This window comes from Uloborus diversus, chromosome 3 (genome assembly GCF_026930045.1).
Source record: "Uloborus diversus isolate 005 chromosome 3, Udiv.v.3.1, whole genome shotgun sequence".
In the NCBI taxonomy this organism is placed as follows: Eukaryota; Metazoa; Arthropoda; class Arachnida; order Araneae; family Uloboridae; genus Uloborus; species Uloborus diversus.
Genome location: NC_072733.1, coordinates 5,646,563 through 5,671,143, shown reverse-complemented (window position 1 = coordinate 5,671,143; position 24,581 = coordinate 5,646,563). Strand labels below are relative to the sequence as shown.

General features: G+C 36.3%; 1 protein-coding gene across 1 annotated transcript in view; it reads left to right on the top strand.

Moving 5' to 3' along the window:
- The window catches only part of LOC129218153 (WD repeat-containing protein 17-like), a 151,601-nt gene that overhangs the window by 48,934 nt on the left and 78,086 nt on the right, over nt 1-24,581 (top strand). The window contains 2 exon segments of the mRNA XM_054852368.1: nt 13,350-13,435; nt 22,291-22,377. Coding sequence (XP_054708343.1) covers nt 13,350-13,435; nt 22,291-22,377 — 173 coding nt within the window.

Here is a 24,581-nt window from a genome sequence, read left to right as displayed (position 1 = left end):
ATGTGATCCATTGATGGAAACTCGATGGTTCATCCATAGCAACCGGTAGCCATGAATGGACCACTTGCTAAAATATTTATTTTCAATTTTCATTCTTTATTGTGTATATTTATCATAACAGTGAATATTATTATTAAAAAAGAAATATACCGAGAAATTGTTCCTATAATTAACGTAAAATTTGAGTTGGATTTCCTTTCTAAAAAAATCAAACTGTTATGTGGTTCATTGCCGGCAACGTTCCCCTATGCCAATGCTCTAACTAAAAACTTTATCTTGCGCGTTTTACTTACGTGTCTTTTCCTGGAAATAAATATGCCTTTGTTGCCGTCCTAAATTCGTCATTCTTTAAAAAGACAGGCTACCCCTCTTGCCTTAGAGAAAAGGAAACAGTGGCTTTCCTTCTGAACTCTGATCTTATCCCCACTACACCGCACGTCACGTTTGCCACGTGCCGGACGTATGTTTTCCGAAAAGGGAGAAGCATTCATTCAAGCAAGTGCTCGTAAAGCACACGACAGTACTCTCACCCAATAGAGAGAACCCGCACATCTTGTGGAGACCAATGAAATGCGATTCCCAACTGTACGGACGTCAAATATCAAGGTGTGTTGTCACGTTGACGGATGCCGTACAGTACGGCTTTGCTATCATGGCAACGCCGACCGAAAACTGGTTTTTGAAAGGAAAAATCGTCGCTAACGTGGCGTGCGGACGATGTTTGAATTACTCTTTATACGATATTGTGGGTACTGTAGCAGAAACAGGGCTGTCGCTAGGTCAAAAATCTGGGGGGGGGGGGGGGTTGTATGCATTTGGCGGCTCCTTAATTATTTCAAACGCATGTTCGAATATATAGGGTAGACCGACCAGTGAATGAACAGTTAAGCACAATTTCATTTTTTAAAAATCCTAGTAATTTTAAATTCTATACTATACAGATCGTGATAGCTAAAACATTTTAATTGATCTATGTAAATATCTCTAAAAAATCACGGGAACTTAAGTGGTACCGCTTCCGACTTTTTTAGGTGCACTGTAAAAAAATTCCGAAACGTTACTGGCTATTTCCGTGGAACGTCTCGGGATTTCACACATTTTCACCTATTTCCCCGTAAAAACAAGTATCATCACAAAAAAGTTTCCTGAATCGCTACAAGTTGCACGCGTGCAGACTTGTCACTGTTGTGGAAAATATTTTTAGCAACCAGTTTAAAGATTCAATGAGCGTGTTTATTAAGTGTATCGGCCTAAAGTTGCTTACGGCCTGTCCAGACTGACTAAGCTCCCAATGAGAGCGAAAATGTCAATGGATAGCTACAACTTTGCAAGGCGGGAATTGCAGGCAAGAGATATGCTTGGTTCCTTCTTGCATAGCTTTAGCCGTGGTCGCTCTGATATTTATGGAGCCTTCTTAGTAAAGTAGGAAGGTTCTAATCAATTATACTGAACCTACTTAATTTTTCTAGAAGGTTCTAGAGACATGACTGGCTTTAACAGGGCAGATTTCGCACGTCTTCATAAAGTTTCAAGGTTAATTTCAGAAAGGTTACTGACTTTTAGCGGAAAGCGTTACTGGTTTTTCCAAGATATGTTACTGGAAGAAATTAGGCACATCAGCTGCCCATTATTTTTCAGGAACGTTTCTGAATCGTTTTTACAGTGTGTTTAAAGAAAAAATGGCACTACGACCCAGTGAATGAACACCTCGAACCAGTAAATGAACACAAATTGGTCCAGTGAATGAACATGATAAATTTTGATTCAGAAAGAAACTAAGTTTCTTTGAGATCTATCTATCTATATAACTATCTGTATCTATTTATCTATCTGTCTATTTATATAACAATCTATATCTATCTATCTATATCTATCTTTTTATATATCTATCCATCTATCAATATACCTTTCTATCTATTTTTCTATCTACACATCTATCGGTCTATCTCAACGTCTATTTACCTATTTATCAATGTACTTGTCTATTTTTCTATCTATTTATCTGTATCTAGCTATCTATATATTTATCTATCTATCTATCTATCTACTTATCTATCTATCTATCTACTTATCTATCTATTTATATATATATATATATATATATATATATATATATATATATATATATATACATACATATAAACTTATCTATCTATGTACTTATCTATTTTTCTATCTATCTATCTATCTCTATATCAGTCTCTCTACCTAGCTATCTATCTCTATATCAGTCTCTCTACCTAGCTATCTATCTCTATATTAGTCTCTCAATCTACCTATCTATCTATTAACCACTACCTATTTATTTATCTATCAATAAATCTATCGATCCATATATCTATTTACCTCTTATTTTTTATATATCTATCTCTATATCTTCCTCTATCTATTTATCTATCTATCTATATACAAACATACCATACATATCTACCTATCTATTCTCCCTCTTTGTATATATATTTCTATTTCTCTATCTCACTATCTACCTGTCTGTCTATCAAGAGAGATAAAGATATAGAAAGATAGATGTAGGTAGGTAGGTTAATATACTGATAGAGGTATAGATAGATAAAAGATAAAACTCAGTAAAAAGTGCATTGTTTACAAAGACAAAAACAAAGAAATTATAAAATATATAATGAAATACATAAATAAATAAGCATATAAAACTATCTGCATTACAAAAAAGTACGAAAATGAAAATATCTCAAAGAAACTTCAAATTTCTTTTTAAATCAAAAGAAATTTTGCCATTGTTCATTCACTGGGTTTTCGCAATTTTTCGTACCCAGTGACTGAACACCCCTCTACCTGAAAATCTGCGCATTCTGCATTGACTGAAACAATTTAAATCCATAGCCTAAATATGTATACTTAATTTTTCTTTCGTAGAGTTAAAAAATAAAATTTATCGATAAAAATAATATGTATCAAAATAATTGCTGGCACGAAACCAACCTTAATATTTTGAAAGAGAGAAAGAACGATTCACGGCAGTAAAAATTTCAAATTTTTTCCAGGAAAAAAATACGTATCCAAAGTAACCAATCAGGTGTCAGATAGCTTAGAATATCAATAAAGAACGCTTTTGTGGCGAATTTATTCAGAAAAAAAAATTTGGAAGCTTATTTTTTTTTTAAATGACGCGCTGTTCATTCACTGGGTGGTGTTCACTCACTGGTCTGTCTACCCTATATATAGAGAGAGAGAAGATTTAGCTTCTGGTTTAGCAGGCCTATTACTAGACCTTAGTACTAGTAATATAAATTTATTTCTAAGTATAATATTCAGTCAGAAATAGGGGTGTCGGAGGGTTTCCTCCTGGCATTTTTTCGAAATTGAAGATATAAAAACGCAGTTTTAGACGAAACTACTAGTTGGGAAGGAAGGAGAAAGGAGGTCTGAGATAGCCACTCCCGATAACCCCCCCCCCCCCTCAAATTTAAGTTCCCAAACACAATCGTGCGTTACATTTAATTTTGTATTGAGAGGGGGGTCCGGGGGATCTCCCCCGCGAAGTTTTCGAGATTTTTATTTGAAAAACGTGGTTTTAGACGATCTATGGTGATGTTAAAGGTGGAAAGACTCGGCGTCATCCCCCGATAAATTTTCAAACTTCAAGCACGCAATTGTGAATTATTTCTGAGTACGAGAGGTTAATGGAGGTTCGGGGGCTCTTCCCCGGGAAAATTTTGAAAATTGTAGTTCGAAAAATACAGTTTTAGACGATCTATGGTTATAGGAGAAGAGAGATGCGGGGGGCCAGTCTCCCGAAATTTTTTCAAATAGAAGCCTTAAAAACGTGGTTGTAGACTTTTTTGTTAAAATTGAGTGCAGCGCTAGTTTCTTGAAATTAAAGTTTAAAACGTATTTTAAGCTAACCTTTAATGGGGGAGGGGGGAGTTTTAAAGGGGCTCGAGCACAGAAATGTTTGAAAATTTTTCGATCAGTAGAAAACGCAGATTTAGAAGGTTTTTAATAATGTTAATGGGTAGAAATTCGGAGTCCTTCCCCGGTAAATTTTCAAAATTGAAATTCAACTAACGCAATAGTAGGCGATTTTCAATACTGTTAGAGGAGTAGGGGGCTTGGGAGATCTCCCGCGAAAAATTTTCTGAAATGAAGCCTTAACAATGAAATTTTTGAGGATCTTCGGTAATATTAGGAGGAGGATATGTTCGGGAGACCAGTCCTAAATACTCATAGCATCTTTAAGGACGTTAGGACAGGGGATGGGGTTTGAGAACGTTTTCTGGGATTTTTTTCAAAACCGAAGTTTTAAAAACTCACTACCAGGCCAGATTTGGGGATGTAAAAAATTGGATTTGGAGTTATCCACTCTACCCTCAGTTTGGCTACGTCCTTCATTTTCAATTTTAATTATTGAGTAACATATTTTGGTAATACTTTCTTCTCATTTTCCTTTGCCCAAACACGATTATTTGCTTGAACTTCCCTTAGTAAAAATCTCAATTTCCAGCCTAATATATTTGTTTTCTTGAAATACAAGCGTCTGCGGCCCCATAAAAAGAACTTTAACATTTTAAACGGATGTGGTAATTTTCTGTGATACTTTGCATCTTATTTTTTCCACTTCATTTTATTTAAAATGTGCGTCCTGCATCTCTTGATCAAGCTTTGATTTATTTACGATTTTTACATTCAAACATTTAGAACTTCTGGTGTGAGTATTCATCATAATACTTTGAATCTCTGTTAGCATTAAACTGTCCCCCCCCCCTCTCTGTTTCAAACATATTTTGGCGACCCATGCCTTTTTCCCCACTTAGCAACGATTTTCGGACAATATTTTTCATCAAAAAAATTACGAATGGGAACGTTTCGGCTGTCCCTACACTGTAAAAAAATTCCGAAACGTTACTAGTTATCTCCGTGGAACGTTTCGGGATTTCAGAGGTTTTCACCTATTTCCCCGCAAAATCAAGTATCTTCGCAAAAAAGTTTCCTGAATTGCTAAAAGATGCACGAATGCAGACATTTCACTGGTGTGAAAGATATTTTTTGCTACCAGTTTAAAGAATGACTGAGCATGTTTATAAGGTGTATCGGTTTCAATTTGATCACGGCCCGTCCAGATTGACTGAACTCCCAATGGGAGCAAATAAGTCACTGGATAGCTGCAGCCTTGCGAGACAGGAATTGCAGGCAAGAAATATGGTTGGTTCTTGCTTGTAATTATTCGCGCAGCTTTGGCCATGGTCGTGGTAATGCTTCTGGACCTTTCTTGGTAAACCAGGAAGGTTCTAATCAAATACATTAAACCTATTTAATTTTTGTAGGAGGTTCACGACTGGCTTTAACAGGGGATATTTCCCAGCATTTCAGGAAGGTTACTCACTTGTATCGGAAAACGTTCCTGGTTTTTGTAAGAAATGTTACTGGTTGAAATTGGGCACATCAGCTGCCTATTATTTTCCAGGAACGTTTCTGAATCGTTTTTACAGTGTATGAAGCCATCCTATTTATCGCATCTTTCCGCGGCCCTTACTTTGATAATCTTAATAAAAGAGAATCGTGGCTGTTCCTAAATTGTGTTTTAAGATCACATACAGAAAAAATACTTTTTGTCATTATTATTTCCATTGTTCATTTATATTTACTATTTTAATTTTTTAAAACAACGAAGAGTTTCCCTTTTTCTTCCTTTGTTGCATCGCTAAAAGGAAATTGGCAGCCCCACTTCTGAAAAACTGGGGGGGAGGGGGGCACACCCCCCATTTAGCATCACCCCCCCCCTCCCCATTTATCATGCAGTCATAACTCTATTGGGTCATTCCATATGTCAAATCATCCGGGTGGACACCCGACGTTCTCGGATCTCGATAAAACTCCGTGAGGCTGTTTTATACATGGATATAAGAACTGGAATTTTTTTAATCTTAATATGATAATTACTTTGAATGGCAGCACTTTAAAATTTCCCCAAAATTTTGTCGTTTAGCATAAATCGCGTATCCAGCAACCGTACATACATATACAGTTTTCACTATAAAAGATTTATTTTTCGAGATAGAAAGGGGTTTTTTTTTTTTCTTTTTTGGCATTTTGATTGGTATAGTACTGTAAAGTCAAATTTATATTTGTATTTAAGGTCTAAATCAGTTAAAATAACTAAAAAAATCTTTAAACAGAAAAATTGAGTTCAATTTCGGACATTGACTTGTGTTCAGAAAGTGCTAAATAGCAGTTTTAATCCTCCAAAACTTCCAAAACCCAATATATTCTCGAAAATTAGATTAAAAAAGGGTACAAACTTATGCAATAAAATTGGTGGCGTTTGAAGTTTTTTTCAAGTTAGAGTTGACCAAAAGTGTACTTTTGAAATGCACAAAAATCAACCAAAAGCGTTCTCTACTAGATCAAAGAATAAACTAATAAATAAAAGAAGGCATTCAGCACCATCAGGGCATGTTGATTAGATAAACTAAAGAAAAGAAAAAGATATTAATATTAATATATGAGCTTTTTTTTATGATTGTATGTGTGTGTGACGGCTGCTGAAGTTGAGAACTCTCAACTTGTGAGGTTGGACTCTTCTATCACTCATCAGATCAGACATACAGGGAGATATCAGTTTCTAAGGGGAAGTGGAGGCATTTATTAGCTCTTAGAGTGCCAGCTTCATCTTCAGAAGCTTTATTTAATCATGTTATAAATTAAATTCTTACAATTTTTTCACAACGGTTTTGTTTAGTCCTGACTACTTTTTTTTTTGTTTTTTAATCGAAATTTATTATCGTAAAACCAACCCACAAATTTCAGAACCATACTTTATCTTATGAACTAAGAACATTTTCTCCCTCTACGACTGGACTCAGTCACTTGGTTTTGTCTTCACTGGTATAATTAAGTTTGAAAAAATATGCAATGAAATACAAATCAGAAAATACAAAATAAAATTAGTTAAACACAATTTTTTACACTTTATCGTAATAGTTTTATTTACGGAACATGGTCCCCCCCCCCCCCTTTAAATACAAGTACGTGCAACGTACTTTTATATAATTTCTGAATTTCATGCCTGATATTTTCATAAATAGAATTTTTTAGGGTCCCAAAAAATTACCAGTGGGTTTAGGTTTGGGGGAAAATTATTTGAAGTGAAATAATTGCACGGATAACTTGGCACCTGCAGAACGATTGACTGAGAATTGTGACGTTAAACTGATATTGCTTGCTTAACAAAAAAAAAAGGAAAAAAAGAAGTAAACCGATGTAGATTAAGGGAGTTTTTGATATCAGAATTTGAGAGAGCATCGAGCTAAAGTATATTACTGAAATAAAAAGATAAATTTAACACTCAATCAGATTTTGAGTGATGGCTTGAACTTGGACTTCCAACAAACCGCTGTAAAATAATTGTAAGATTTTAATTCATAACATGATTAATTAAACTTGTGATGATGAAGCTGGCATCTCAAGAGCTAATAAATGCATCCACTTACCTCTAGAAACTGGCTATTTCCCTGTGTGTCTAATGAGTGATAGAAGAGCCCAACCTCGAAAGTTGAGAGTTCTCAACTTCCAGCAGTCGTTCTAAATATTATCAAAAGAAGCTCATATATTAATATTTTTTCTTCACTTTAGTTTATCTAATTAACATGCCCTGATGGTGCTGAATGCCTTCTTTTATTTATTAGTTTATTCTTTGATCTTGTAGAGAACACCTTTGGTTGATTTTTGTGCATTTCAAAAGTACACTTTTGATCAACTCTAACTTGAATAAAACTCCAAACCTCACCAATTTTATTGCATAAGTTTGTACCGTTTTTAATCTAGTTTTCGAGGATATATTGGGATTCAATGCTAATGATTGGGAAACGTTGGAAATGGAGATTTTTTTCCCCGTTTTTTTTAAAGTGGAACTAAATAAGCAAGCTTCTATAGCGAAGCTAACGTACATAATCAACGTAACAACAAAAATGCAAAAAAAAAAAAAAAGATTTGCAGTTACTGCCCTTTACCTGCACACGTTAGTATTCTAATCTACTTTCACCTTAAATTTTTGTCCCCTTGTTACTCCATAGTTTTAATAGAAGGTTGCGTTCGACGAAACTCACCGGTCGACCGGTAAGTAACTGGTTACTAACCGAAGCGTTCTATGATCAGCCGGTTACCACGGCGGTTACCATTCTAAGCAGTTGATTGGTTGATTAGAGCACGTGATCATTAGCTGTCACGTGATTAACTAACCGGTCGCTCCCGGTCGAGCTCGTCGAATGCAACCAAAATGTCACTGCATTCAAAGTTAAGCAACTCAACCCTGAGAAATTTTAAATTTCTGTTTGTAAACAAACATGGAGCCAGGGAGCTAAGTTTCCTATCTTGATATAAATGATTTAGTATATGTTATGGAACAATTGATAATTCCAGTATTATGTTTTAAAAATCATTTTAAAGTCACACATGTGGTTTTACAGACTTAAATGCTTGACAATGTATGGTTTCGTCCAAACACGCTTCTCCATATGGGAATTTCAGAGTAGTGAGTAGGTTGAAATTCCATCAAAATATAATGCATTTGCACTTATAAAACGGTTTCTTTACATCAAATTATTTTGTAATATGAGTAATCAAATATGAAAAGCTTAAAATCTTAATACTGTCATATTTGTTTTTTTCTTTTTTAAGTCGGCGGTAAAAGTGTCTTGTGAGGTAAATGAAAAATGATTGAACTTCGACTGAAATATATAAATAACATGGAAGTAAATACATGTACTCTGGTGAACAAAACTTACGAGCGGATGTTATTTTCAACGATTCTATTCAGATAAATATCCGCAACAACGTGTAGGAATTTGTACAAATATTTATTTCATACGTCTGCTAAGTTTGTTATTTCCGCAACAAACTTCAAATAATCACCAAGTTTAGTCAATTTCCGTTTGCCTTAGTTGAAAAAAAATGCGAAAGAGAAGTGGTTTTAGCATTGAAAGTTTGGACAGACCCTAAGTATCATTTAAACTACTTTACCAATAGTTAAAAACTGCAAAATTGGAAGAAACACACCAAATTATAGAAGTTGCCTAGATGCATTCAACACAATATTGTTTCAAGACTATACTGTGTTGCAGTGTTTCAAATAAGTTAAAATTGCAGAGGGCACATGTAGAAAGATTCTTTTAGTTTGTTGATTGTTTCAGCAAAAATCAACTGCAATGTTAATTTCATGTCACCACAGGAGCTCTAGCACAGTCAACTCGCTATAACTTTACTATTCCTTTATCTTAAAGTTTTCATTGGGTCCCAACTCTGTGGGAACTTCACCTTACTACCAATACCTCCTCCATAGGCGACTCATCTGGGGGGGGGGGTACCCCCCTCACTTTGAACAGTCAAGGGGCCTTTTCCCCTCAATTTTCAGAATTATAAATTAATGATTGATTGAAAAATGATTTTTATAGGGGGGGGGGATTGATTTATTTCACGAAAGTAAAAACTAAAAATTCCAAATGGCTGAACTTTTTTCATCTTATTTCATAAGAATCGAACTTTAAAATGGAAGGAGAAAGTCTGCGGTGGCCATCCGTCCTGATCTTTGATGCCATATCCGACATTTTTAGTAGTTATTAAGTCAGTAATATTAAAGAACAGTAGCCCAATTTAAAAAAAAAAAACAGCTTCAGGGGCCAGACCCCCTAACCCATGCACTTTTTTGACCCCCCCCCCTTTTTTTGGTGCATTAGCCGCCTATGATATCCTCAGTGGGAGCTTCTCATAACTCTCATTAACAATACCTCCAACCATTTAGATAGTCCATTGAGACTTCAAGTAATGAAGAGTTGACTGTCGCTTAGAAAACTGAGTTGCAAAACGTTTACAAAAGAGTACATATATTTAAAGACTTGTTGTGTGGTAGGTATCTTACGCCCAAAGTGTTATTACAGAGCTTGTTTGCATCAGTGCCCTTCAGCATTGCAATCAGTCATTGACTGGTCTGCCAGACTACTCTCAAAATAAGAGTAGATTTAGTGTATCATTTGATAGCAGAGATAAATGGATATGGCACATAGTCAGTCATGCTTATTGTTATTAAAATCTGCCATAAAAGACGGATGTAGAACATCCGGAATCATTATTGTTGTTCACACCTCTATGTGCTTGACCAAGGATGTGTGATTGGCCCCTACTGTACATTGATAACGTTCTTCTCTAACACGTTGAACATTTTAGATGTGTTGTTGGGATTTTTTTTTTCTTTTCCCCCCTTGACTATCCCACTCCCTCTCCTTTTTGCATTCAACATTCCGTCTATGTATGCAAATCATCTGTATAAAAAACCTATAAGGTTATTAGATCATACACTTTGTCTGAAAAAACCCCGAATGGGAGTGACATGAGGTACACATTGAGAATTAGTTTTCTGATTGGTAAAGTATTAGGATTGGTCCTTAGATTTGGGTATATAAAGTTTCTTTAATGTGTACTATCAACAACATGCCAAACAGATTTTTGCTATCAAGAATTTTTTTTCATTGTGTTGCTAAAACTGCTACACACGCTTAAGAAGCCAGATGATAAAGCTTTGTCAGAAAGTATTACCTATTGTAAAGTGTGCCCATCCACGCCCCCCCCCCCCCGAATGAGAGCCGCCCCCCCCCCCCAAATTAGATCAAAAATCCTGTCAAATTACCCTCACCCTAAAAGTTTTAATGGTGCTGTCCACGCCATAGACTCCCCCACCCCTCCCCACTATTGCAAGAAACATTTACAGTCAAGCCTCGTTAACACAAACTTAACGGGGACGCCAAAATATTTTGTGTTAACCAAATTTTGCGTTGACCGATTTCAATGTTTACTGGATTTTGTGTATGCAGACTAGTGTTTTTTGCTTTTGGGTCTCGGTAAATATAGGAACCAATGTACATTTGTACAAAAATGTACACCCAAGCATTAAAATTTATAGTTTAAGTAAGGAACACAAGTAATTCGAAACAGGCAATGGCTATTTGAACCATTTCTCTACGACAGTGCATTTTCAAACATCTGACTTTTCCTTGATCGCAAGACTGGATTTTCTCTGCAGTGTTGACAGGTAGAAAAATACTATCGCTTTTAGACCTTAAACCTCTACAAGGACAGAATAGGTGTCCAGAATTAGACTTTTTTTTCCACGATGAAATTTTATGTCTAGGTTTATCAACCACTTTCGCTGATGATGATTTCACTATTCATCCAAGCTTTTTACTGTAAGCATAGTCTAAAGCTAAAGTTCGTACTTTCTTGAAGCAACATGGTTTTCCTGATTTTCCTACATAAGGAGAGGAATTTTCGGAACTAATGTCATGTACCCCACCCTTGGTGACTTTTTCCTGTCGGCGCCAAGAAAGCATCGCCAAGAAAATGATGTATGACGATATATGTCATACATCGTTCTTAGCGATGCTTTTTTAGCACCAACAGGAAAAATTCAGATAAAAAAACATGATCAAAGCACTTCAGAACACAACATATATAAAAACATAAAACCACAACAAAAAACTTCGCTAATGTATGCTTCAAAAACATCAGAAACTGGAAAGTTTTTGTACACAAAGAACAATTACTAGAAAATATTTAAAATGCTTAAATTAACAAATTACTATAACAGCTCACCAATGAAATATGTAATAATAGAAATAAAAGCTATTTTCCAACATGTATTTCATTGAACAAAAACTTTCCTCATACTCTAATTAAAAAGAGCAAAACGATTCAAATTGCGATATTTAAAGCAGAAAACATCCCCAAAATCAATAACTATTTCAACCGAAAAAACGCTTAGTTACTCAAATTTTGATGTATGAAAAGTAGAAATTTCTCAACAGAACATCCCAAACATAAACAATAAAAAATTGCCATACATTAATTTACTATTTAGACATGCTTTCGGAACACCTATTATATTTTACATAAAATAGCACCTTCATATTTTTATAAAATGCTAGAGTCAACTTATTTTCAGAAATTCAGTACCTAAAGGAGGCACGTTTATAGAATATGTCTAAATAATTCGTCGCATCGATAAGAATTAACTTTTAGAATAAAATATCCGTACTATTTTTATAAAATTAATTTACATACAGAAAAATTAAGTTAAAAACTTCTAGAAAACCCTCAAGATTTTGTGAAAACAAAGAATTTTGGAAGTGAGAGTTTTTTTTTTAATTTAAAGAAAAAGAACTTACCTTTTTATGGTATAAATCCTCACACTCAATATGAAACAAAACAACATATGACAGTGGCACTTTACAGATATACACCAAGTTGGAGTTTACGTTTAATTAACGTTCAAGTTTGAAGAAACTGGCATTTTCTAATATTTATTCATCAAAACACAACTACTGAATTTAAACTAACTCAAAATAAGCTTACCTGTAAGGTATATTGCACGAAAAAACACAAATCTCTCCTGGCGCGAAACCGATAACAAGTAAACAAGTTTGAACAGATCTAAGATTGCCTTCGGGTTGCCAAACACAGGTTAGTTTCGCCAGGGATGCCATGCCTAAAAAATTATCGCCTCATTGGCCAGAAAGATATTTCAATTTTGTGCAAAAAATCGGATGACGCCAAATGTGGGGGGGGGGGGGGGGTATATCACACCTGTACTGAATTTTCTTCGTCTTATGCCGGATTTAGTCTAAATCCTCTTCGCATTGGGCGATTGATTCAACACTAATTTGTAGCTTTATCTGAGGGGGAATGGCATTTATTTTGCACTAAATGAAATTTCCTGTTATGCGAGTTCATGTTAACGGAGTTTGACTGTATATATTTAATTGGAGAAAATAGAATGAATGATATCTCTTTAAAAGTTGAATTGAACTCTCATCTTAAAATTTTAATTTTGAGTACCCCAAAATGTTTGCAGCATTGCATTTAAATCCATGCTACGTCCCCCCCCCCTACACACACAAAGTAAGATCGTTGAACTTACAAATGCAAGGAAATTAAAAATTTCAAAATCAAAGTGTTTTTTCAAGTTTGACAGGTTTAAAGTTAACAGGTTCGACAGTTATAAAAATTCTTATAAAACAATATGAACAATATTTTCATGACATTGATAATTCATTTTGTATTACATAATCATATGCAAGGTAAATGCACCAGTAGTGACCACTTCAAATTTTATATTTGAAAAAAATAGGATTCCAGAGCTCTCAATGGATTCAAAACGTGCAGGAGGTATTGTTTGAATCCATTGGGAAATCTGGAATCCTTTTTTTTTTTTTTGAATATAAAGCTTGAAGTGCTACTTGAAGTACTGAAGCTACCTTATCAGTTATGCTCACTTTTTCATTTTAAATACTTAAATTTTCATAACATGTAATTTCTGTTGTGTACAGCATGAAAAAGGTGCTTATGTTTACTGTGTTGCTTGGAACCAAACAGATGCTCGGAAAATTGCCTCTGCTGGTGGAGATGGATTTTGGTATGTTTCTCTTTTCATATATATTGTACAGTTGTATTGTGTTGAACAAAAGGCATAGGAAAAAATAGGAAATGTGAAGGTTATCTTTTGACATAGTGGTTGCAACCAGTAGCGGATCTAAAAGGGCTATAGCCCCCCCTCCCCATAAGATCTTAACTTACACTATATAAATCAAAATTTCAGAGATTTTTTAATACTGCAATACTTTAAAATATGCATCATATTCAAATAAAAATATGTGCTATATATAGTGGCATATATTAATGAATGCTAGGGAACTGTTGCCCCCTTCTTTCACATTGGGTCAAAACTTAAAACAGATTAAATTGGGATCTGCGATGGAATGGAAAGGCTTGGAGAAAATAGTTTTGTTCTGCAATCGGGGGTTTTTTAATCTGAAAGTTATTACTTTGAAATTTAAACCATTCATACATATTTTATTTAATTCCTAGGCTAAGAGGTTTATAGCCCCTCCACGAGGTCAGAACTTACTCTAGATTCAACCTAAATTTCAAACATTTTAAATACTTCCATGCTTTTGGGAAATTAAGTTTGCTTTATATTTAAATAAATATATACATTATATATGATGGTGTATTGTTGGTGGGTTGGAAGGAGGGGAAGATGCTAAAAGGATCTGTTGCCCCCGTCTCCCATTTGGTCAGAACTTACAACAGATTACAATCTGATTTGCAATGGCATGGGAAGGCTTAAAGGAATAGTTTTGTCCTGCTATTGAGGTTTTTTAATCTGAAGTTATTATTTTCAACTTAACACAGTCATACATTTTATTTTTGTTCGCAGGCTAAAAAGGGCTAACCCCCCCACCCACCCCATGAGGTCAGAACTGACACTAGATAAAACCGAATTTTCAGAGATTTTATATTCTGCAATATTTTTTTACGGAGAGATCCTAAAACTGTTTTCTGGCCTGTAATTTTGGAAATTTTGAAGGGAGAGCCTTCACTCTGCCCTAATGTCATCAAAAATTTCTTAAAATTGCAATTTTAGCTCTCTAGTTTTGATTATTTTTGGAGGGAATTTTCTTGGTTTTGTTCCAATTTACTTAAATCAACTTGGACAAACATAGAATAAAATGGTATTTGGAGCTTCAATTTCAAACAACTTCTGGTGTGGAACTTCTCTTCCCTATCTATTTTTATCATCACCTAAGTATGTTTTTAGAGGGAGGAAAAAAAAAAGAGCTCCGTATAATAACTTGTAGAAAGTTAATGCAATACTGCGTAAGAGATGAATGGAACAGTGACAAACACAAGATTAAAAAAGAACAAACCTTTATTTGCAAGCACGGAAACTCAACTGATTTAGTGTTGGCGTTGCCAATCAAGAAGTGTAAACTAAACATCACAAATATCGATACGATATAAAATCGATATATTACAGTACCCCCCCCTTCAAAAAATGTATAAACACTATAATACAATAAAACAATTAAAAGCCAAGTCTATCAGGTTTCTTCCTATTTTCTCAATGGGGTATCTCCTAACAGGAATTTTAGCATCAACATTTTCATTTGGTATATTAGTAACATTATCTTGTACAATGCATTCGGGATTTACATTATTATCAAAAATAGGAGAACTAGTACTACAATCTGGTACATTATTATTAGAATTTGACAAATTATCAGAAAAGGATGAATTATTATCCAAACATGGTGTATCATTAGAAATATTAATCGGTTGACTGTCCTGAATAATGTCATTTGAAGGTTTTATTTCATCATAATCAGACAGTTCTTTATGCATATCATCTTCAACTATACTTGAATCAGTATCAATAACAGAAGATGGACGGATTTGCTCATTATGCGCTAAAAAAAATTTACCATCATTGTTGACTACCCATGTGTTAAAAACCTTTTGGCTTAACTAATGTGCCTTGAGTCCACTTTTGTTTACTTCTATGAGATCGTACCCACACAATTTGATTAGGTGAAAAACTATATTTTCTAGAATGGGAAACCCACAAGAATGGCACCACTTCTCCACGTCATCCTTCGCCTTGCTCCAGAAGAAGCGCTCCCGAACTTTATTGAGGGTTTTCAAGACACCAAAATGTCCTCCAGTCGCACTACTATGTATTTCTTTCAGAACATCTGAAATCCTTGATCGGGGAAGTAGTAACTGCCACCTAGACGTTTTGCCGTCATCAGATTCCCATTTTCGGTGTAGCACGCCGTTCCGTAAATGGAGCGAGTTCCATAAAGCCCAGTATCTTTTTGTTGCAGGACTAAAGATGGAAACGTCCTGCCAGCTAGGGCGTCGACTGTCACTTTCCATGAACTCCAAAATTGGTTTTATGTCGGGGTCTTCAAGTTGATCTTTTCGAACTTGGTCGTCACTCCATGGATCAGGTTCTGATGATATTGGAGTCACTGTCACCTGATAGGCGATAGGGCTAGTCGTTCCATACTGTTTCTCGATTGGGGAACAATAGTGGCAGTTCTCAGGACAGGGTCTCCTTGATAAAGCGTCAGCATTACCGTGAGATAACCCTTTTCGATGCTTGATCTCCATGTCATATTCCTGGAGCCGCTGTATCCATCTGGCTATCTGGCCTTCCGGATTTTTGAAGTTCAAAAGCCAAGTTAATGAGGCATGATCTGTCCGAAGCAGAAATTTTCGGCCGTAGAGGTAATGATGGAAGTGTTCTACAGCTTTCACTATGGCCAGTAACTCCTTTCTGGTGACGCAGTAATTTCGCTCCGACTTTGATAAGCATTTGCTCCAGTAAGCGATGACATGTTCATTTCCGTCAATTTCTTGGGATAAAACAGCTCCGATGCCCTCGTTGCTCGCATCAGTGTCCAGGATGAAGGATTTTTCAGGCTGAGGATAGGCGTTGATGTTAAAGCCTCCTTCAGTCGTAGAAATGCATCTTCGCATTCCTTAGACCATTCAAACTTTTGCTTGCTCTCCGTCAGCTTATGCAAAGGTCGTGCAATGTTGGAAAAACCCTTTACAAACTTCCTGTAGTACGTGCAGAGCCCCAGGAAACTTCGCAGCTGATGGATGTTTTCGGGACGACTCCAACTCTTGACCGAAGATACCTTTTCTGGATCGGTTTGTACACCTTCAGAAGAGATGATGTGACCTAGGTAGTTAGTTCACTTCCCGGCGGAAAAAAATACATTTGGACGGGCTTAACTTCAGATTGGCTTCCTTAAGCTTCTGCAGCACCTTCCTAAGGTTTGCCAGATGTTCTTCGAAACTGCGTCCCACGATGATGATATCGTCTAAGTAGACCAGACAGGATTCGTAGGAAAGTCCTCTTAACACTGTCTCCATAAGACGCTCGAACGTAGCTGGTGCATTGCAGAGGCCGAAGGGCATCACTTTAAACTGCCATAAGCCTTGTCCAGTTGTAAACGCTGTCTTCTCTCGGTCATCAGGGTGTATCTCAACCTGCCAGTAGCTGCTCTTCAAGTCCAGGGTCGAAAACCACTTGTGTCCGGACAGAGTGTCCAAGGTGTCGTCTATCCGTGGAAGCGGGGTAACTGTCTTTCTTGGTGATTTCATTCAGCCGTCGGTAATCGACACAAAATCTGGTGGAGCCATCTTTCTTTCGGACCAAGACGATGGGAGACGCCCAAGGACTGGATGACGGTTTGATTGCATCGTTCTCCTTCATCTCTTTCAGGAGGGTCTCAACCTCTTCCTTCTTGGCGAACGGTAGTCGTCTTGGATGCTGTTTAATAGGGGGGTGTTCTCCAGTGTAGATCCTATGCTGCGTTAAATTCGTACGGCCAACATCCTCCGATGTAGATGAAAACAGATGCTTGAAATCGTCCACCAATTGTTTCCGCAGCAGTTCTTTGATCTTTCGACAATGGCGCACTCCCAATTAACTTCGATTTCAAGGACTCAGAGAGACACAGTCTCGGGGGAATTGATTATTCTAATGATGCAGTTTACTGGAGTACAAGTTGCTAACACTTCACCTTTCCGGATATTCCTTGGCCTTTCACTCACGTTGGCGACTCTCACAGGAATTACACCCTTAGAAAGGTCCACAAGCGTAGATGCTACCAGCACTCCTTTTGGGCTATTGCTTAAGTTGGGGTATTCAATGAGTCCAAATCGAAAACTATTGCTTTCTTCAATGGAGCCAGGTATTAATGATTCTGACCTTGAGGGAATCGATAAATCTGTTTGGGCTATTATTTGATGAGCGGATTTTACATCACTTTCTGCGGGGGAAAACGGCTATGTCTTCTCTCATCGAGTGCAGCTCATTTGTCTTGAAGTCGAGGTTGAAGTCATACTTCTTTAAAAAGTCCAATCCGAGAATGAAGGGGTCTGTGATAGCAGCAACGAATGCCGTATGATGGTAAGTGGCATTTCCAAACACAATTTCTAAGTTTACTTTACCTTCAATCTCGATCTTGTCACCTGTCACAGTTTGGAGGGTAACGCAGGGCGGCGTCCATAGAATGTTGAGTCCAAATTGACGAGCCACATCTGTTCTAATGATTGTAACATTGGCTCCAGTGTCAATAATCAGTTCGCAGGGAAACCCGTTTACGTATGCGTAAACAAACAGTCCATTACTGCCGCCACTCGTCGATGAAATCTGGAAAACTTTAAGATGGGGCTCATTCCAATTTGGCGACCTCCGCCCCGCGAGATTGCCATGGCTTAGTTTTCCTGGACCTGGGAGGGAGAGGTGCTCTTCCCTCTGGTTTCTTGGCGAGCTTCACAGTTTCTTCGTAAGTGACCCTCGCCGCCACATTTCCAGCACTTAAGTGATTGTCCATTTTGGTACTTGGGAGCCGAAGTCCTTTTGAGGATTCCTGCAATTTCTTTTATTTGCTTTTCCAGTTCAGCAAAGCGTGACGAAACCGGATCAGGCTCATCAGTTTTCACGCCGCGGATTGAATGGCGATCCTTGCGGGTTGCTTGCTGGGCGGCCTCCAACTTCATCGCATACACAACAGCAGAACTCAGGTCTTTGACATCCGCCATCCGTAGAGCTTTCTGGATTTCCGGATCTCGAATCCCGTCGATGTAGTAGTTGAGTGCCAGGTTGTCTCGAACATCCGCAGGACAGTCGCAAAAAGCAAGATGAGACAGTCTCTCGACGTCCGCCGCTAGCTCTTGCAGGGTTTCCCCGGTTTTCTGGAAACGGGACTTCAACTGGAGTCGGCTGAAATCTTTTTGGCACTTCTCACCGAAGCGAAGCTCCAACGCAGATGTGAGGGCGGCGAAATCCAGGCGCTGGCTGTCCGGAAGGGTCTGAAGAATGTCCGCTGCGTCACCTCTCAGGGATGCTGCAAGATGACAGGCCTTGGTAGCAGAGTCCCATCCGTTCGCTTCCGCCACTATCATGAATTGGGTCTTGTATACCTGCCACGAACTTTTCCCATCAAATGTGGCCAGTTTAATGGACGGTCGCGCAACAGATGTGGGAGCGCCAAACTGTACAGAACTGCTTTCCGCGGTCGCCAATCTCCGTTCCATGTCTTTAATTATTTCTTCCTTAAATGAAGTAAATTTCTTGTCTTCTTCTTCCAACTTATTTTCCACATTGGCGATACGCTCTTCCACAGTATCAAATTTTTCTTCCAGAGCATCAACTTTATCTCCCATGGCGGTTAGTTGATTCTCCATCATGGTTTTCATCGACGTTAGGTCACTTTTTATTTCATTTTGACTTGTAGTAATTTTAGCAGTTAAATCACTATTTAACTGTTCTTGGTTAGTCGCCAATTCATTTTTTAATTGTTCTTGGTTAGTCGCCATATCATTTTTTACAGAGTTGATTGCGTCAAGAAGTTGTTTTAATTGTTCATCCATTGCGCGAGTAATCACCATAAAAATAAAGTCCAAATTCAAAAAGTCTTTATGAAAAAAAAATGTCCAAAGTCACACTTACTCCAAGAAAGTCCAGAAGAAGCCCCACGTTGGGCGCCAAATTGTAACGGATTCGGTGCGACTTCCACTTTCTTGAAATGAAGACACAGTTCTTGATAAAAACACAGGAAATTTATTTACACTATGTACAGGAAAGATCTTCAACAACTGCTAAATTATTCATCAGTAATTAAGCAATTATCACACAACACCGTAAACTCAACGTTTACACACGTATTTACTTTCAAATACGAAAACAACACAGCGAAATGCCTCGCTATAAACAGAGCAAATACACACTCAGCACAAATCCGAATCGAAACTCCACTGTTTATCCATCGCTAACGGCTTTTATACACCGAAAAGAATTTTCCGCAACATTCTTACCTCTTCGCGAAATGCGTAGACCGTTATCAAATTTTATCAACGAACAAAAAGGAAATAGAGGGGTTGTATACTTTAGCCATATGTTAAGGGGTTGTATATTCATTACGGGAAACTATTTACAGGTTACGTTACTACAATAATTACTATTTACAGGATTTGTAACAATATCATCCTGAAAGCAAATAACTGAAGGAAAACCTTGCAAAATTTGTTCAATAATAGATTGAAACATTGCGGAAGCGGAAGTAATACCATACTGTAATCTAGTAGGTCTCACTAACCCAAGATGAGTATTAAGTGTCAAAAGTTCCTGAGATGCGTCATCTAATTCAATTTGTTGATATGCATGAGTCAAATCCAACTTAGTAAAAAACTTACCTCCCCGAAGCTTTGCAAATAAATCTTGTTGGGTCGGTAGAGGATATTGATTTGCATCCAACATTTTATTGACACTGACTTTGTAGTCGCCACACAACCTGACTGTTCCATTCTTCTTTGGCACAACAACGAGCGGCGTAGCCCATCTTGAATGCTCCATTAAGAGCTTCAACACAACTTTCACTTTTAAAGGATACTGAAAATATTTCACTCCAGTTTAATTTAAAAATCGACAACCAGTTCTTTCCAAAAAGAGATGCACCATCACCCTTCACAATAACTAGCGGTAATATTTCGCGCTGATTATCGCACTTAACTTCCACGAGAATTTTCTCCCACTACTGGAATTTCTTTTCCATTGTAATCTCTCAGTCTAGTAGATGATGTCAAGATTTTAGAATTTGGTAGATTGTTCTTTACCCATACTTCTGATGTAATAGAAACGTCAGAGGCTGTATCTAGTTCCATGTCTAAACTTTTGCCATTAATAGTGACCGGAATTATATATTTCTTATTTCCCGAAACTTGATTTACTGATTTCACAGCATAGAGCGAAAGCTCAGATTCACTTTCCACTACTTCAACCTTTTTAGCTGAAGAACCTCTACTTCTACACATTGGTGAAATATGTCCTATTTTGCCACAACTGTGACATTTAGCATTTTTGTACTTGCACTTAGCAAAATCATGTGTAGCACCACAACGATAACATTTCAAGTTTTTCTTGCCATTAGTATTTGCAGCAGAGTTCATACATGGTTTAGGGTTTTTATTTGCGTTAACGTGTTCAGTCTTACGAACTTTATTCACAGCTGGTGTGAATGTTTTCATATTAGCGGCATCGCTTTCAGCAATTTCAATTGCAACAGCTGTTTCCACTGCATCTGATAGCTTTAAATTTTTTTTCGCGAGAAGTCGCTTTTGTATATTTTCATTACACAATCCACATACGAATCTATCCCTTAACGCTTCGTCCAAAAATGAGCCGAAGTCGCAGGTAGAAGCCAATCTTCTTAATTCCACTAAATAACGAGAAACTGATTCACCAGTCAGTTGATTTCTTCTATGGAATCTGAATCGCTCAGCAATGAGGATTGGAGAAGGCTTGAAATGCTGTTTCAAGATACTTGTTAATTCGTCGTACTTACAATCTCCTGGAGATTTTGGTAGCAGCAAATTTCGAAGAACTTTGTAAGTCTTTATTCCTATTACGGAAATAAAAACAGATACTTTCTTATCTTCGACTACGTCGTTAGCAAGAAAAAAATGTTCCAACTGCTCCACGTACAAATTTATGTCGTCATGTTCCGCTTCGAACTCGTGTAAAGTTCCGATGAAGCCTAACTTGCTCATTTTAACTACGGTGCGTTTTAACCAACTTTTAGAGTTCACTTTTACTCACCTCGTTGCCATTATAATAACTAGTAGAAAATTAATGCAATACTGCGTAAGAGATGAATGGAACAGTGACAAACACAAGATTAAAAAAGAACAAACCTTTATTTGCAAGCACGGAAACTCAACTGATTTAGTGTTGGCGTTGCCAATCAAGAAGTGTAAACTAAACATCACAAATATCGATACGATATAAAATCGATATATTACATATATCCCATCCTCGTCTTTGATGAATCTCCAACTCCTCCCTCTAGCATGACCATTAATATTGTTTTATCTAGCCAAAATGTCAAAATTTTGTAGGGAAAGTACCAAAACATTTTCTGTTTTCTTAACCTGACAAAGAAAAAGGTTCAATTTTAGGCCTTCAAGCTTGAAACATTTCCTTGTGAGACAATTCATTTTACCAATGTGTAATCTAAAATTGTGTTTTCGGAACATCAACATCAAAAAATTTGGTGTGTAAATTTTTATGTACAACAAAAAGCATCTATATGTGCAACCCCTCTCTCCTAAGCAGCATTCAATAAATACAAACTCAAAAAGTTTCAGCTTTTAGTTTCTTCTAATGATAGAAACTAAAAGTTGAAGTATGATTATGCTCTCTGACTGCACATTTTTTTCATAGTTTTAGTATGAATGTTTTGATTCATTTAAATGTAGGAAAAACCGGTTAATATGCTTTGGATTTAAGAAAACTAAAATTATTTATCATACAGTTAAGTACAGTTGAATTTTAAACAAAAATTAAATGAGATTACTTTTAATAAAGTAATATTTCAGTTAAAATTTACTGAAGTCTGAAAAATATTTTAGCATGGTACATCAAGTGGATGGAAAGCTGGTTCAATCCTTTAAACATCCCTCAGCTGTTTATGGATGTGATTGGAATCCAAACAATGAGTAAGTTGCATAGTTGTTTTTCTTTTCCAAGTATAGTCATTTGGTTGCTTTTTCTATTGCATTTATTGAGGATTTCATGTACCTGGTCTATCCCCTCTTCAGTTTTCTGCATGTTTTGCTGATGACACATCTGGAGCTAAAAATACCCATAAAAAATAAATAAATAAATAAATAAAAATTCATGTAAAATAAGCAACATATTAAAATAAGTATGTATTGAAAATTGAAGATTGTTGCGGTGAACTTGAATATTCAGAATATGGGAGAGTGGGGTACAAGGATCACAAAGATGCACTGACAGTATGTAAACAAATGGAGAAGTTCACTGAATGACATAGAGATGGCACTAATGGTGACACTCTTCCCAACAAAGTTTCCTCACCCATCAGCTAAAAGCAAATTAGGGACGCCACATGCTTCTGTAACTGCTGATTAATTTTGGCCATTTTGTTTGTAGACACATTGCAGGTGCGGAATAGTAGTCATTAACTATAGTTACATGCACTGGTAAGAACATTGTCATTGTGAATAAATTGACCATTGCATTTTTCTTCAAACTTGTTGGATTTTTTACAAAAGTATTATGTTTTCAAAATGACTTCATGGGACACATTGATACGTAGATGACGTTGAATCTTCAGACTCGCTCGACACTTTCAGTGACCTTACACTGTTGAGCCGTGTCAGACAAGGTTGATGATGATGATTTTCTTCTGATACAATTCCTGAAAAAGAAGAGTACAGTACACTACATTGGTAAGGTTCAGATGATTGACATGAGTATCTGGTGTCCTATTTACCAAGGAAACCAGAGTCAACTTTTTTTTTTCTCCATTAACTCCAAATGAGGCATCTGTTCATTTATCAGATGTAATATGCAAACTGCCTCCTCCCTTGATTGCAATAAGAACTGAGAGAGCATCTTCTATTGTGCTATTTTCTGTCAGTTTTTCTTCTTATAACGTGGAATGGCTTACGATGGTGACTTTATTATTCAGAACATTATTATTCAATGTTTTACAACTACCATTATTCAAGAGGTATTTTTCTGATTATCTGTTTCTTGCCATTTGTTTACTATTATAATTACTATTATAATTTGTTTACTAATGGCTTACGATGGTGACTTTATTATTCAGAACATTATTATTCAATGTTTTACAACCACCGTTATTCAAGAGGTATTTTTCTGATTATCTGTTCTTGCCATTTGTTTTCTCTCTGCGTATTTTCCTGTCTTCTTATTTTCACATTTTGTAGTCAATGTTATTGCAAAGAAAAATACTTATTATTACTAGTTGATTATGCACAGTTTATTAATCTTCACAACCTCAGAGGTATAATAAATGTTATTTTTGAGTAGCTATGATGAAAGGTTTCTAATAAACAGGTTTATCAAGATTGTTATGCACTTGTTTTTGCTTTTTCATCACTGTGTCAATCAGGGTTGTTATATTGTCCACTTTTTTGTAAAAAGTCCGGGACAGCTGAAGAAATTGGACAAAATGGATGAATTGAAAATCAAATGATTTTCCATATGTTTGATTTTTAAATTTAGTGTTATGATGTAATAAAATCATTATATAATTCTAATACATTACCTACTTTCAGTTAAAATATAATGATTGTACCCTTTTGAGTGCAACTAGTTTTAGATTATACAGGGTGTCCGAAAAGTCCTTGACACATTTAAAAAAATTCATAGAAAACCAACAAATTGCCATATGAATTTGCGGTTTGCACCATAATACTTCACAGGTTCAAGAGTTTTTATGACATCGAAAAGAAAAAAAAATGAAAAGGGGAAAAAAAGAAGAAGAAAAAAGGTATTTCGCAGCCAGAGTATCGATATATGCTATGCTTGTAATTCTTAGTTTAGTAATTTTCATTCCTTTTTGCGTTTTCCCATGTCAACAAAACAATTTAAAAGTAACTTTTAAATTGTTTTTGTCGTAGACTCGAGCACATGAAAAATACATCATGATCTTAAAGAGTTCCTTCCCCTTTTAGATAGCCAAAACTGACCCTAAAGTAGCTAAATCTTGAGTACATAAAGTGCCTTTGACATCCACCTAGCATAACTTTATAGTTTCTGGCTTACGAAATGATATCTCATTCTTTAGAATCCCGGTAAGAGTATTACAGCTAATTTTAACGAATGTCAATGATCATCACACTGTTGTTTCTTAATAGAAAGGTGTTGT